The sequence below is a fragment of the Astatotilapia calliptera genome, chromosome 23 (assembly GCF_900246225.1).
Source record: "Astatotilapia calliptera chromosome 23, fAstCal1.2, whole genome shotgun sequence".
Classification (NCBI taxonomy): Eukaryota; Metazoa; Chordata; class Actinopteri; order Cichliformes; family Cichlidae; genus Astatotilapia; species Astatotilapia calliptera.
This window is the reverse complement of record NC_039323.1, coordinates 43,345,016-43,361,950: the sequence shown is the minus strand read 5'-3', so window position 1 is coordinate 43,361,950 and position 16,935 is coordinate 43,345,016. Positions and strand designations below refer to the sequence as shown.

Here is a 16,935-nt window from a genome sequence, read left to right as displayed (position 1 = left end):
TACCCTCATGGGTGATATAAGCTGGAGAAGAGCAGTGTGGTGGAGGAGGGAGAGGTTTCTGGTGGATTTCCTCTGTGCTGGTCAGAGTGTGCTACTGGCCTAGGTGTGGAACAGCCTGCTGTGTGTGACCAGCCTTCTGGTGTGTGGCTCTTTGTGAGTAGTGATTGCCCATGAGTGACGGCAGCCTTCATTAGTTTGTGTGGCCTGCCTGGATATTGTTTGCTAGCATCGTTGCTGTCTCTTTCTGTTGAAGCCTTATTGTTGCTTTCTTTGTTGAAGTGGTCATTACCACTTTGGGTTGACCTCCCTGATTTCTCATTAAAGCAGCGGTGCTGTCTCCTTTTGTTGTTGCCATTTATATGATTATTGAGGTGTTTGCCTACAATAAAGATCTATTTTATGTTAAATACCTCTGCCTGGCGTTCTTTCATTCCACCTGGATCTAACTGTTACTGTCCCCCACCCTCATCGCCTAGCTTTTAAGTGGGGACGTAACAAACAGGAACACTAAAACTAAGCATGGCAACACAAACTTAACAGACCTAAATACATAATGATAAATACCATCCATCCATCCATCCATCCATTCGCTACCGCTTATCCTTTTCAGGGTCGCGGGGGGCGCTGGAGCCAATCCCAGCTGTCATAGGGCGAGAGGCGGGGTACACCCTGGACAGGTCGCCAGTCTGTCGCAGGGCCAACACACAGGGACAGACAACCATTCACACTCACATTCACTCACAGATTCACACCTAGTGGCAATTTGGATTATCCAATTAACCTATCCCCACAAACTGCATGTCTTTGGACGGTGGGAGGAAGCCGGAGTACCCGGAGGGAACCCACGCAAACACGGGGAGAACATGCAAACTCCACACAGAAAGACCCCGGCCTGATGGTGGAATTGAACTCAGGACCTTCTTGCTGTGTGGCAACAGTGCTAACCACCGTGCCACCGTGCTGCCCATGATAAATACCAAAACCCCAAAACATAGAAAACCAAGGAACAATAAACAATAACAACCCAAACTAAAGACAGATAGGAACTGACACAAAAACTAATAACATATCAAAAATGAAACCAATACAAAAGAGAGGCTCAGAGCGCTGGGTCAGAGACCCAGCCTGTGACACAAGGAGGACCACCGGAGGAGCAACCGTGTCACCCTCTTGGGAAGAGCTAAGGAGAGCCACAGATGAGGGGTCACCCAGCAGCCACGAAGCAGAGAACCAGCTCACATTAACATGCCTGACTCAATAGTCTTCATGTGCATTAGGATGAATGATCACATTGAGGCAGAGGTGGGAAGTAACGAGGTACAAATACTTTGTTACTGTACTTAAGTAGAATTTTCAGGTACCTGTACTTTGGCAGCTTGTTTTTTTTACTCCCTACATTTTAACACAAATATCTTAACTTTCTACTCCTTACATTTCCAAAAACAGGCTTGTTACTTTTGGTTTAAGACATTTGAGGGGAGTTATTATTTCACATCACCGTGCACCTTCAAAACTCAAACCAGTTTGAGCCTAAACACATGAAAAGCATCCAAATGGTGCAGAAATCAGCAGGAGCGATCGCATCTCCAATCGCGATCGCGATCTCCAAGATTACATCGATCGGTGCTTCCAGGATCTTGTAATGAAGAAGGCCCAGAGTGCATCTTCCCCGGCCAAATCTGAGACGCCGTCGTCGAAAAGATGTCGCCCGGCAGCCAGCCGGCAAAGATATTGCCGACATACTGGAGTCAAACGACAACCGATTGTCCAGTTTTGATGCAAGGCTGCAATTGGTGTAGATCAGGGGTTGGCCACCCTGGGCACGCGTGCCACAGCTGGCGCGCGAAGGGTTAACTGATTGCATGACCATAGCTGGACTGGCCATCGTCCATACTGGGTATGTGCCCAATGGCCGATGGTGATTTTTCATTTTTATGGGCCGATGATTTTTTTTTTCTTTTTCTTTTTTGTAAATAACGGTATAAACAATGAAAGCTGGTGGATTGGCCAGGTGCTGGCAGATGTGTAAAAATAACTCTGGCGGTGGCTATGGCGGAGTTTCCACAGAGTAGATGAGGGAAAGGGGAGACAGGAGGAGGAGAGACCCGAGGCGGCCGCCGGTCCGAGTGTCAGGTGAACTGAACTTCAGGTAAGAAGTTATGACCTGCAGTCTATCTGGGTCAGATATAAACCAAGTTTAGGTGGTTTATTTTCGTTGTGCTGACTTTTTACAGTCAGTTACAATAACTCGTACTGCGTGCTAGCTAGCATGACGGAGTTTCTACAGCTGGGTGGGTGCTATGATGTTACTGATAGTGAATTTTATTTTATTCATAAGGTTAGGTAGTAGAGTTGCCAACCGTCCGTAAAAAGACGGAATCGTTCTGTATTCAGAGACAATGTTATTCGTTTCTTGTTGAGGTGAAAAGGAACAGTTTGTCCCGTAATTCAGCTACAATGAAAAAGACACAAAGCTGGAGTTATTCTGTGTTTACGCTGCACAGCTGCCTCTTATTCTCTCATTCTCTCCCCTGCCTCTCCTGTTTCTACTTCAATCATGAAACTGATCAATGATCAGCTGATCGTCTCTCTTGTTTGTTTATCGCTCACTTTGCGCCAGAAAGAGGAAACCAGCGGATGTCGCGCTAAACAACAGCAGCAGGTTTAAGCTTGATCAGCTGTTGTTAGAATTTATTTAATATTAATTTCTAGTATCAGCTGATGTTTGCTGGAGCCACAGCTGTAAAGCTGCTGGTCATGATGTGGGTTTGGATATGTGGTGAGAGGGAAACGTGAAGATGAAACCAGGAGATGTTCTTACTGGATCATCAGAGCTGAACAGGTGATGGAGAAACAGGTTTACCTTTTAGGTGACATGGATGAGTTGAAGTTATGAACTGTTTCTGAGAGACAAATAACACCAGGATCCTTTTCTAAGCAGCTGACAGCTGGTAACTGTGCAGGGGCGGGTCTAGCAAAGTGTTGCCAGGGGGGCAGGTAGGGCATTAACAGGGAGAGGGGGGCACAAAGAAATACTTTTCTTTCTTATTCTCATTTAAAATGTCTCACTTTTAATAAATAATTATCTGAATCTTACAACCAAAGTTTTTATCTGATGTAAAATGTATAGAAATTATACATATACCAACAAGACATGCATTTTCTGTTGTACAGACCATTTGCTGTTATGGAGTTCTTGTTATGGATAAAAAATTTGTTTCAAAATAGCTGATAACTGTTCGCTGATAGCTGCCAACATCTGCAAACAAATACAATTCTATAAAGTTGCTGTCAGGGGTTGCTGAGTGGATGTGGAGAAAAGGACTCAAACGCAGGACTCATGGTGAAGATGCAGGGTGTTTATTGTGAGGGACGAATGACGAAAACAGGAGATGGCTGACTGACTGAATAACTGAATGAACGGCTGACTGATCTGAACTTGGGAGGCAAACATGGGGCATAGACAGCAGTTACAACATTAATGACGCGACGCTGACCAGGAGAGAACTGAGGACTTAAATACACTGGCTGATCAATGACTGATAGGTGACAGGTGAGTGAGCAGCTGAACACAATTGAACTAACGATGCATGGAATAAGAACTAGAACATAATGCACACAGAGTTACGTAACACACAACAGGAAGTGGAACGTACAGAGGATAAACAGTGAACATGAACTGAAAATACTGGGTCAACGACCCAGAAACCCTGACAGTTGTTCTATATAGTGTGTAACTGTTGATATAGAGGGTTATTATATTTATTGCTAATGCAATTATATGGCACATTGACTTCTGAGGAAATTTTAGATGGCACTCATCATCAAAAAGCAGAATTTACACCGTCACTCTCCGTCAGTGATCTAATTGGAATGTTTCCGGGTTTTCATGCTGCTCACCCCTGTCCTTGGTTTCTTTCTTTATTTCTTTCACTGCTTCGATCACCTGCTTCCACACTCATCCACAAACAACAACCTTTATTTCAACACATACGCACAGCACGATCATGCACAATCATGCGCTCAACGGCAGCACATTTACATCAATCAGACAGCGCACACAGTCGTATATGATACACACACTTAAGTATGAGGGGCCGTACAAGCCAAAATTTATTCTTTGACTCTCACACACATACATTCTTCTTTCACACACATATATTTTCACTCTCACACACATATATTTTCACTATCACATACATATATTTTCACTCTCACACACATATATTTTCACTCTCACACACATATATTTTCACTCTCACATACATATATTTTCACTATCACATACATATATTTTCATTCTCACACACATATATTTTCATTCTCACACACATATATTTTCACTCTCACACACATATATTTTCACTCTCACATACATATATTTTCACTCTCACATACATATATTTTCATTCTCACACACATATATTTTCACTCTCACATACATATATTTTCACTATCACATACATATATTTTCACTATCACATACATATATTTTCACTATCACATACATATATTTTCACTCTCACACACATATATTTTCACTCTCACACACATATATTTTCACTCTCACACACATATATTTTCACTCTCACATACATATATTTTCACTCTCACACACATATATTTTCACTCTCACACACATATATTTTCACTCTCACACACATATATTTTCATTCTCACACACATATATTTTCACTATCACATACATATATTTTCACTCTCACATACATATATTTTCATTCTCACACACATATATTTTCATTCTCACACACATATATTTTCACTATCACATACATATATTTTCACTATCACATACATATATTTTCACTATCACATACATATATTTTCATTCTCACACACATATATTTTCATTCTCACACACATATATTTTCACTCTCACACACATATATTTTCACTCTCACATACATATATTTTCACTCTCACATACATATATTTTCATTCTCACACACATATATTTTCACTCTCACATACATATATTTTCACTATCACATACATATATTTTCACTATCACATACATATATTTTCACTATCACATACATATATTTTCACTCTCACACACATATATTTTCACTCTCACACACATATATTTTCACTCTCACACACATATATTTTCACTCTCACATACATATATTTTCACTCTCACACACATATATTTTCACTCTCACACACATATATTTTCACTCTCACACACATATATTTTCATTCTCACACACATATATTTTCACTATCACATACATATATTTTCATTCTCACACACATATATTTTCACTCTCACATACATATATTTTCACTATCACATACATATATTTTCATTCTCACACACATATATTTTCACTCTCACACACATATATTTTCACTCTCACACACATATATTTTCACTCTCACATACATATATTTTCACTCTCACACACATATATTTTCACTCTCACACACATATATTTTCATTCTCACACACATACATTCTTCTTTCACACACATATACTTTCACTCTCACATACATATATTTTCACTATCACATACATATATTTTCATTCTCACACACATATATTTTCACTCTCACACACATATATTTTCACTCTCACATACATATATTTTCATTCTCACACACATATATTTTCACTCTCACACACATATATTTTCACTCTCACACACATATATTTTCACTCTCACATACATATATTTTCATTCTCACACACATATATTTTCACTCTCACATACATATATTTTCATTCTCACACACATATATTTTCACTCTCACACACATATATTTTCATTCTCACACACATACATTCTTCTTTCACACACATATACTTTCACTCTCACATACATATATTTTCACTATCACATACATATATTTTCATTCTCACACACATATATTTTCACTCTCACACACATATATTTTCACTCTCACATACATATATTTTCACTCTCACACACATATATTTTCACTCTCACATACATATATTTTCACTCTCACACACATATATTTTCACTCTCACACACATATATTTTCACTCTCACATACATATATTTTCACTCTCACACACATATATTTTCACTCTCACATACATATATTTTCACTCTCACATACATATATTTTCACTCTCACACACATATATTTTCACTCTCACATACATATATTTTCATTCTCACACACATATATTTTCACTCTCACACACATATATTTTCACTCTCACATACATATATTTTCACTCTCACATACATATATTTTCATTCTCACACACATATATTTTCACTCTCACATACATATATTTTCATTCTCACACACATATACTTTCACTCTCACACACATATATTTTCACTCTCACACACATATATTTTCATTCTCACACACATATATTTTCACTCTCACACACATATATTTTCACTCTCACATACATATATTTTCATTCTCACACACATATATTTTCACTCTCACACACATATATTTTCACTCTCACATACATATATTTTCACTCTCACATACATATATTTTCACTCTCACACACATATATTTTCACTCTCACATACATATATTTTCATTCTCACACACATATATTTTCACTCTCACACACATATATTTTCACTCTCACATACATATATTTTCACTCTCACACACATATATTTTCACTCTCACATACATATATTTTCACTCTCACACACATATATTTTCACTCTCACACACATATATTTTCACTCTCACATACATATATTTTCACTCTCACACACATATATTTTCACTCTCACATACATATATTTTCACTCTCACATACATATATTTTCACTCTCACACACATATATTTTCACTCTCACACACATATATTTTCACTCTCACATACATATATTTTCACTCTCACACACATATATTTTCATTCTCACACACATACATTCTTCTTTCACACACATATACTTTCACTCTCACACACATATATTCTTCTTTCACACACATATACTTTCACTCTCACACACATATATTTTCACTCTCACACACATATATTTTCACTATCACATACATATATTTTCACTCTCACACACATATACTTTCACTCTCACATACATATATTTTCACTCTCACACACATATATTTTCACTCTCACATACATATATTTTCATTCTCACACACATATATTCTTCTTTCACATACATATATTTTCACTCTCACACACATATATTTTCACTCTCACACACATATATTTTCACTCTCACATACATATATTTTCACTCTCACACACATATATTTTCACTCTCACATACATATATTTTCACTCTCACACACATATATTTTCACTCTCACATACATATATTTTCATTCTCACACACATATATTCTTCTTTCACATACATATACTTTCACTCTCACGTAGTTTTATTTTAATTTTTATATTTAGATATTTTTATTCTCATGTTTACACATATTTAACACACACATTGCAATATTATGCTCTCTTATACATGTATTTTAATCTACATATTTACACATTTGCACTCTAACATACATGCATTTTCATTTATGCATTCCTACATTTTGCTCTCATTTACATGCATTCAAAATGCATTTAATCTTACTAATAATATATGTATGTGCAAACGAGCTGGCCCCAGTGTTTTCTGGCATTTTCAACTCCTCACTGCAGGCATGTCATGTGCCTGCCTGCTTCAAGTCCTCTACCATAATCCCTGTCCCCAAGAAACCTAGGATCACTGGACTAAATGACTACAGACCCGTGGCTCTGACATCTGTGGTCATGAAGTCATTTGAGCGCCTAGTTCTCTCCCATCTCAAGACCCTCACGGCCCCCCTCCTGGACCCCCTGCAGTTTGCATATAGAGCCAACAGGTCTGTAGACGACGCCATCAACATGGCCCTACACTTCATCCTGCAGCATCTGGACTCCCCAGGAACCTACGCCAGGATCCTGTTTGTGGACTTCAGCTCTGCCTTCAACACCATCCTTCCAGACCATCTCCGAGGCAAGCTTTCCCAGATGAATGTGCCTGATCCCATCTGCCGGTGGATCACTGACTTCCTGACGGACAGGAAGCAGCACGTGAGGCTGGGAAAGAATGTCTCGGACTCCCGGACCATCAGCACCGGCTCCCCTCAGGGCTGTGTTCTTTCTCCTCTGCTCTTCTCCCTGTACACCAACTGCTGCACCTCCACCCACCAGTCTGTCAAGCTAATCAAGTTCGCAGACGACACCACCGTCATTGGGCTCATCTCGGACGGGGACGAGTCTGCCTACAGGAGGGAGGTTGAACGTCTGGTGTCTTGGTGCAGCCACAACAACCTGGTGCTGAATGCCCAGAAGACAGTGGAGATTATTGTGGACTTCAGGAAGCACACAGCCCCACTCCCCCCCATCATCCTGACTGACACCCCCATCACCTCTGTGGACTCATTCCGCTTCCTGGGTACCACCATCACCCAGGACCTGAAGTGGGAGCCCACCATCACCTCCGTCATCAAGAAAGCCCAGCAGAGGATGTACTTCCTGAGGCAGCTGAAGAAATTCAACCTGCCAACACGGACGATGATGCAATTCTACACTGCAATCATCGAGTCCATCCTCACCTCCTCCATCACCGTGTGGTACGCTGGAGCCACTATCAGGGACAAACAGAGACTGCAGCGTGTTGTGCGCTCTGCTGAGAAGGTGATTGGCTGCAGACTCCCATCTCTGCAGGACCTGTACACCTCCAGGACTCTGCGGCGTGCAGCCCGGATCTCAGCTGACCCTTCTCACCCTGGACACAGTCTGTTTGACCTGCTCCCCTCAGGCAGGAGGCTCCGGTCCATTCGCACCAGAACCTCTCGCCATAAGAACAGTTTCTTCCCCTCTGCTGTTGGACACATGAACAATAACCATATGACTGTTCCCGCTACTAACACATGACCCTACGCTGTGTTCACTGCATCATTCCATGTTTGGCACTGATCACCACCTGCACTCATGTATATATCTTTCTACGTAGCACTCATAATTCTTATTCTCATGTATATATCTCATGTATATCTCATGCACATATCTTTCTTTCTACATAGCACTTTAATTCTTATTGTCTGCACTGAAGCACCGCAGCAATTTCCTAATGTTGTAAACCTCAACATCTGGCAATAAACCCATTCTGATTCTGATTCTGATGTAAAAAGAGAATGCATACATATCTGAAGAAAATATATGTATGCAAGAGAATAATGTATGTGAATGAAAGAGTATAGTGGAAACGGAAGGAGTTTAATGGAAACGGAAGGCTGGGTGTCTGTACCGCTGTGATTGGCTGAGAAGCACGCGTGGGTCACTTTCAAGTGTCTGACAGCATGGAGGGGGGAGAAGAAACTCGAGTTCTTCAGCAAGCTGTCGGGTTGTTAAGAAATATTTTATCATCTCCTGAAACGGTCACATCGTTGTCCTCGTCACTTGATCGAGATGGGATGGGCTCAACTGCACCCAGTGTTACCCACAGCACGGTGGAAAGTGAGATGAGGGAACTTTTTAGACCAGCTAACACCCGGGTATCTTCAACGAGTCAAGTAGCTACACGGAGTTCGACTGGAGTGGGGCAGTCTTTGCGATATCAGACCCAGAAACACTTTGGCAACTGGAACTGCAGATCAAGGAAAAGGTAAGAACAAAACAGTTTGCCACTTAACTATACAACTGCGAAATACAAAATACGAAATGTGCTTTGCTGATTTAGCAACGCACTTTGTTACCCTTATAAATTTTTAGCCCTAGCTAATTTATTCAGCAGCATCCACATTAAGAACAGTAAAGACCGTGGCATTTATTTCAATATTAGTGGCTGTTTGTACTTGTGACCCGAGTGTAAGTTGATGCTTACTTTAGGATTAATTTATTAAATCTTCTTTATTAATGTGGGAGGTGGTAGCTACATTAGCCTGCTAAATAAAAGGTTGGGTTAATTTTCTTGTTGTTTTTGTTTAGTTTTGTATTTATTTATTTATTTATTTTTTGGGGTAGAATTTTAATCTTGCTAGAAGACATCAATCCAACTCTGTGTTGTGAGTGGATCAATATCTGTACCACTGTAGAGGTAGATAAACATGGATGCCAAGTCATGCCTTCAGTCCAGTTTCTACAGTGTATGAAATAAGAAAAAAAGAAATATGATCGGTGTCCTTTTTGTTCTTTAGTCAAAGTAATAGCAAATGTTTCTTTGTATGCCTCTTTGTAGAGCAGTAAAAAAAAATCCTTATGCATTGTACTATATATATATATATATATATATATATATATATATTTTTTTTTTTTTTTTTTTTTTTTTTTTTTTTTAATTCAAGCTTCAGTGAATTAAAATGGTCAAACCCCAAAACATTTTCTATTTTACGTACATTTTCCATTTTTTTTCAAAGGCAATTTATAGGCATGCTATTACTTTATGCATTTTTTTCTTTCAAATTATGTTTCTGTTATTTGTGTTTGCTATTATACTCAACTCTTACATGCACAAGCAACTTTAAACATATTCAAGTGGGCTAAATGGCTAGCTGTGATACTGTTTTTTTTTTTTTAATATAAACTGTGTAACATTTTATTTTATTTATAAAAGCTTAGCAACAGTTTAACATGTAAGCTGGTCACTACCAAGTGACATTAGCAACTTTCTTAAGGAACTGATAGTGTCTAAGTATAGGTAAATAAAACAAAAGATACATAAATCTGAATATAGTTTCTGTTTTGTTTCATAGGGCCAAGACACATTATCATGATACTTTCAACAAAGATGTCATCCTTCTTCCACGGCCATCAAGCAGTGTTGTTGTCAAGCATCGCACAAAACAACATTTACATGAACAAGGGCATATATTGAATGGATTTGAATTCCAAAAATCCTGGGACCAGAAAACTGTCTCTGAACAAATAAGGGACGCCTTTGGAGATAAACTTTCTATTGATGTAAGGTAGGTTGTGCTAGCAGTCGAAACCTAATGCGACACAGCTTTTGTCAGTAGTCTTTTCGATATCTAGGCATTTCAAAGCTTTACATAACGATTTAAGTCAGAGAACAGGTAGACATGAATCAGTAAACTAAAATAAAAGAACCAAATCAGTTATCCTTTCTTGAACACTCCATTTTTGGCATACTTTTTTGACATTTGTATAAAGTTTACTTCTGCTACTACTGGTTTAAGTCTGATTCAAAGAGGAAAACAAGATTAGCTCTAAAAAAGTTATTGGAACATTTTTGCTGTTTTGGATTTTAAACATTTTACAACTTACTGTAACTGTTTTCCAGCCTGGAGTTTCTGATGGCTTGTGGAAACAGACTGATTGCGCCCAAACTGCGAGCAGGACAGGAGCTGGATGCAAATCTCATACATAAAATTTATAAATCGAAAGCCCTATACATCAGACCATCAAAACCAATTTTGGTACGTTGTTTGACTTTTGAATGAATCTACATAGCACTGTACAGTAATAATATGAAGACCAGAAATTGGTGCATAAACAACCTTTGAACTTTCTCATCTCTGTTCTTTTTAAACTTGCCTTTCACCTTTTGTAGTTGGATAGAATAGTACCAAGTTAATGTTCCTTTTTTTAAATGTTAATCCTAAGCTCTGGTATTGACTAAATTTACAGCTGCTCTGTTGGACTGTTTGTGAATTATAGAACGTAAGACTACTGCTGTTCAGGAGATGTGTTACAATTTTGTCTGCCTAGTATGTAAAAGTAATTGTGAGAAAGATCTATTAACTCTTGAAATTTCTCACCCTATGGTAGCTGGGATAGGCTCCAACCACCCCACCTCTGATAAGAATAAGCAGAAGAGGTTGGATATATGGTATTTAATGTTCAAATTCAATATATGTGAATTATTATAATTATTATTTTATTTCTAAGGATGATATTACAAGCTACAGCAGTGAGGAAAACTGTGAAGAAAACCCTGTTTCATCAAGGCAGCTGCGCTCATCATCTTCAGACAGTTTTGCCAGTTCAACAGCTGCCTTCCAACCAATCTCTGCTCCGACGCAATCTCCTGCCTCATCAGTTTGTAATGGAACATTATTAACGGAAACTCCTGCCTTGACCCATGAAAGTAGTATCTCACACAAGTACAGCAGCGCTTCAACAAACATTTCCTTCAGCCAGTTACCAGTGTCTTCATTGGAAATCTACCCTTCCACTAGTCAGCCTTCTACCTCATCATCTGCATCTTTAAGTGATCCAGTTCTGGTCCTGACGTGCCGAAATACCTCAAGCTCACCCTACCAGACCAGGAATCCAGAGAATGATTGTTCAGCATTACCCTCTACATCAACACACAGTCAATCTGTAAACTACGATAAATACCTTTCAATCATGACTCCACTATCTGACATGTCTTCTGATGATGAGGAACTTAACCAGGCTATACTAGCAAGCCTGCAGAGCGAAAGGTTAGTTTCAAATACAAATGTTTTACAGTAGCCAATTAAACACACCATATTTGTTGCAATCCAATACTGTAACCAGTGTTGTGAAGGAGTGTAATCCATCCTCAGATATTTATATGCATATATGATATTTATATTTGCTGTTAACAAAACAGTTTTTTGAATAATGTCTACAGAGTCAAATGATAATGCTGTAATGCTGGCAAATTTTATTTTATTTGAAATAGGCAGTGAATTTTTAACAGCCTATCTGACAATGAAATGAAATTTACTTATTGCGCATTGAAACTATTTTTCTTTGCTCTAGTGCTTTCTAGTTCTCCAAAACATATAAACAATATAAAAAGCCACTGAGCAATATACTCCTTTGTACATTTTGCTTATGATTATGATAATTTCCTTTAGGGATTAATAAAGTATGCTGATTCTGATTTTGACAAAACTTTGTATGTCCTTGTAGCCCTTGTATCTGAATGTTTTTACTGATGTTCATTTCAATATTTTTTCTTTTTTTTTCTTTTCTTTATTTTAATCCTACAGGACTTCAAGTTGTTTGGTATCAGCAAAAGATATTTTGGAGGAACTTTCTGCAAAAGTAAACCAACAGAAGAAATGCAAGTTCAACATTAATAGATCAACAGTCCTGGATGGAGCAATTAGAGGTTTTAAACAAGCGACATATGATCCATGCCACACAATTTCTGTCAGGTTTTCTGACGATATGGGAGTACCTGAAGAGGCTGTTGACTTGGGTGGACCAAGAAGAGAATTTCTAAGACTTCTGATCGAAGCTTTACCCCTGTCTCCAATGTTTGAGGGTGAAGAAGGCAAAATGAACTTGGCGCTTGATAGTGCTGGTATGTATTGATTTTAGGCTGATATCCCTGGAGTAATGCAATAAAAAAATCATTTTTATGAAGTTCGTGTCAAGCGCTTTCATGCATCTATTGACATGTAATGTTTTTCATTATTTCTAGCCATGAGGGAGGACAGGTACTTCATTGCAGGCAGAGCCATTGCAGTAAGCCTTGTACATGGTGGTCCACCAGCAGGCTTTCTGTCCCCAACACTCTTCTCTTGCCTTGTTGATGGCCCAGATTTGGCTAAACCAGTTTTAGAAGATGTTGCCGATAGTGACCTGCGTGAAAAAATTAAAAGGGTAAAACTGATTTGTCAGTTGTTGGATAATGTTTTAGTATTGTGTGTGTCGCGCTGGCCTAGTAGGTGTGGCTGTTATTCCTCTCTTCCTCCTCCTGCCCACTACCTGTTCGGTGCTGCTGCGTGCGCATGGCCACTGATTAGACCTTGGGTGCAATCAACAACTAAGCACGGCCTGGTGTGCGCCGCCCTGCCAGGTGAGCCACATTAGAGCAATCAAGGGTGGGCGTGCCTAGTAGACCTTAAAATGCATGCAGCAGTCATTTGACCCGTGAGCAACATACTGAGAGGACGGCAAACAAAGCACTTTTCCACTGTGAGGAAGACTTTGAACAAGACGGGCTATCGGTGAGCTCTTGAGCTCACATTTGCTGCACATATATTTGGAACTATGGAAGCTCAGTTGTGCAAATGTTTTACGCTTAGGGAAATAGTTGCTGCATTTAAGTTTAAAAAATTATATTGACAAAAATGAATGTTTAAGTTTGAATAAATTGTTTGTTCAGTTAGTGTTCCCACATATTTATGTTAATTAATATTAAAAATAGTTACCCCCCCAAATCCTTGGGTGGATCGTAAAACTAGTGAATAAATGTTTGGTTTTGATTTAAAGAAAATAATTCTTTGTAAAGAAAATCCTTAAAGTCTATTAAAATGTTTGAACTTTAAAATGTATACTTTAAAATACAATTGTTTATAAAAAAAAGTGTTAATGCAAAGAAGACACATTTTGTATATTTAAGAACCACAGTTAAATTAACACAGTTAACCACATGGTAAATGGCTTTACTGAAGTGTATTTTGTTATTTCATCTGTCTTCTGTGTAATGCATGTAATTTATCTGAATGGTTAATGGAATGTTCTTTATTTTTGTGTTGAAAGGTTTTTTTACCTGCTGCTACCTACCTACCAGCTATCAAACTAGCTGGTCACAATAAAGTTGAGTGAAATTCAAAGTCTGGTCTTTTTCAAGTGTGGGCACCTCACAGTCAAAGGAACACTTGACAGTGTGCATTTCGTTCTACTCCATGTATTAATTGGGGCCCATTAATTTTTTATTTTTTTATTTGAAGGTTAAAGAGTGTAAATCCTTTGAAGATCTGATAGTAGCAACTGAGCCACTTCAGGAATACTTAGCCAATGCTGGCTGCCTGAGGCCGCTACGGAGGCTGGAAGACAAGGATCTGCTTATACATGACATTATCATGTTCCAAGTAATACAGAGTCCGTGGTCCATTTGAAAGGTATGTATTTATTTATTGTTGTCCAATAAGTAACTCAAACCCATGCTGATTGCCTTGTATTCTGGGAATTTTGTGTGACATTTCTTTATGTGTAGGTACACCATGCCTCCAAAGGTGACAGCATCACATGAAAAATGCAGATTTGGGATATACACTTTTGATGATGTGAATAATCTGAAGTAAAAATTATTGTATATTCATATGTTTTAGATTATACTTCTTGGATCCATTCATTTTTGATGTGATTTGTGATTTTAAAGGTAATTCTGATTATCATTTAGATTTCAGGATGGACTACGGACACTTGAGGTGCTGGACAAAATCCAAGCTCACCCAGAGAGTTTTCGCACCCTTCTATGCTGGTCACCTTCAGTGCTTACAGCTGACCTTCTTGACAGCCTCTTTACCATCCGCCTTTCTCCAGCTGGGAGCAATAAAAGGCATGCTGAAGCAGTTGTCATTAGTTTCTGGAGAGACTACCTAACAGATGCAGAAGGTAAATTTAGCGTTTTAAGCATTGTGTTCAATTTATAATGCAGTGCATCTTTTCATTGAATCAGTTAAAAGTAGAAATGCTTGCTGTGTTTTTGTCTTTAATGCCATGTTTGACAGTATTGCTTTTCCTTTAGATCAAGACGGAACACACTGTTCCACCAATTGGCTTCTCTCCACAACCGTCCGGTGGGGGGGGGAGGAGAGAGGGAGAGAGACTCCATAAAATTGAAAAGATTAACAAAATGATATGAGACCACTTGATTTAATTCTGCCCATAATCGCTCAATTCTTTGATTATGCACAGACCTGCCAGTGATAACACTATGCCTGTTCAGTCCTTGCCTGTAAAGCATGAAACGGGCAACACCAGTGTTTTCTAGTCCATGATCACATCTCACGCTGGATGGCATTCCAAAGTTCTGAACACCAACCATGAACAGTGACAAAACACTTGATGCCCTGTTGTTATCTAAACACGCAAGGTAGATGATGGTTCTACTGAAACCATCCACACAGCCATGGAACACCATCCTCCATCTCACAAGTTTGTGGTTTCCATCTATATGCCTATAGAAAAATGAAATCAGTATAAGTTATGTATGGGGAAACTATGACATGGTCAAGGATATGCACACGTTTGAGTAAATAAAACAATGAGTTATTTTGCTTTAGATAATCCATTTCGCTATAGACTTAGAATCAGGACTGTTTTCCTGTTAAAATTTTCTCACCATAACTGATTGGGGAAAGGAACACTGTACAGTCGTCGACGTATTGCATTGCGTCTTCTGAGGGAACGTCCAAAGGGGTCAATTTCTTGTAGACTTTGTCTTACACGCCACCTTTGGATTCGTAACCCACGTGATCTCAAGCTGCCATGCACATATCGTTCACCTGCATTTGTGGTATACTGAAGGATTTCCCTAACAACCCTGTTCAGGTTTTCATCGGATAATGTTGCATAAGTCAGTGGCTCAATGCCAAGGTCCTCTCTGTGCCCGTACAGAGTACGGGAGCTAACCCCTAAGCATGTTGCAATGCTTTGCCAGTTCATTCCAAGAGATACTAAATGAGATATTTGCTCTCTTGAAATGCTGTATCGCGGTCGACCTTGAGAGCAAGTCATGAGAGGTGGAGGTAGCAAGACAAGTCTGTTCTCAGATGTAGTTCCTTGTCTGGTTTCATAAGCAGTCAGTAAAAAAATTAGCCATCCATTTAAGGACTGTAATGTATTCACTGCTTCGCTATTTCTTGCATCGTCAACAAATCTTGAGATGGACAAAATTCCAGATAAGGTTTGAATGTGATCACCAAGTTCTCTATGGAGCCTCTGACGAACAAAAGAATCTGTAGCTTCTCTTTGAATTTGTTCCAAACATTCTAATACATTATTTAAAAAAGTTCTAATTTCATTTTCATTACTACTTACTCGACAAATTAACTGCAATACTAGCAAAGAAAGCAGGACAACTTTGAACAGCTTCATTGCTTGGTTCTTCTGGTTTAGGTCTGGGTATGTCAAGTAAGTTCTCCAAGTGTATTACATTTCCTGGTTTAAGAATAACTTCCTGCTTAAAGGATTAACTTCCTGTGTTAGGAAATGCAGATGTGAAT

General features: G+C 38.7%; 1 protein-coding gene and 1 long non-coding RNA gene across 5 annotated transcripts; both read left to right on the top strand.

Annotated features, from left to right (window-relative positions):
- Nucleotides 1-9,457: 9,457 nt before the first annotated feature.
- Nucleotides 9,458-11,303, top strand: LOC113015893 (uncharacterized). Its single transcript, XR_003271175.1, has 3 exons — nt 9,458-9,644; nt 10,732-10,944; nt 11,280-11,303. It is a non-coding gene; the product is annotated as an uncharacterized LOC113015893 (long non-coding RNA).
- Nucleotides 11,304-12,346: 1,043 nt separating this feature from the next.
- Nucleotides 12,347-16,167, top strand: LOC113015883 (G2/M phase-specific E3 ubiquitin-protein ligase-like). Of its 4 annotated transcripts, none has more exons than XM_026158246.1 (6): nt 12,347-12,426; nt 12,964-13,280; nt 13,401-13,582; nt 14,656-14,826; nt 15,108-15,322; nt 15,456-16,167. In XM_026158246.1, exons 1-4 carry the CDS (start codon nt 12,350-12,352, stop codon nt 14,821-14,823), a joined length of 744 nt encoding a protein of 247 aa, XP_026014031.1. In that variant the 5' UTR covers nt 12,347-12,349; the 3' UTR covers nt 14,824-14,826; nt 15,108-15,322; nt 15,456-16,167. The 4 variants fall into 4 exon arrangements, with proteins under 4 accessions (XP_026014031.1, XP_026014030.1, XP_026014028.1 ...); XM_026158245.1 differs by lacking the exon at nt 15,456-16,167 and adding an exon at nt 14,922-15,005 and having other exon boundaries at nt 15,108-15,420; XM_026158243.1 differs by lacking the exons at nt 14,656-14,826; nt 15,108-15,322; nt 15,456-16,167 and adding an exon at nt 14,465-14,483 and having other exon boundaries at nt 13,401-13,929.
- The last annotated feature ends 768 nt before the right edge of the window (nt 16,168-16,935 follow it).

Excerpts from the sequence above, each read along its gene's own strand:
- LOC113015883 (XM_026158243.1), top strand. The coding sequence starts at position 12,350 with ATGACTCCACTATCTGACATGTCTTCTGATGATGAGGAACTTAACCAG. Across the intron at positions 12,427-12,963 it reads GCAAGCCTGCAGAGCGAAAG|GACTTCAAGTTGTTTGGTAT; the intron begins GTTAGTTTCAAA and ends TTAATCCTACAG. Across the intron at positions 13,281-13,400 it reads CTTGGCGCTTGATAGTGCTG|CCATGAGGGAGGACAGGTAC; the intron begins GTATGTATTGAT and ends CATTATTTCTAG.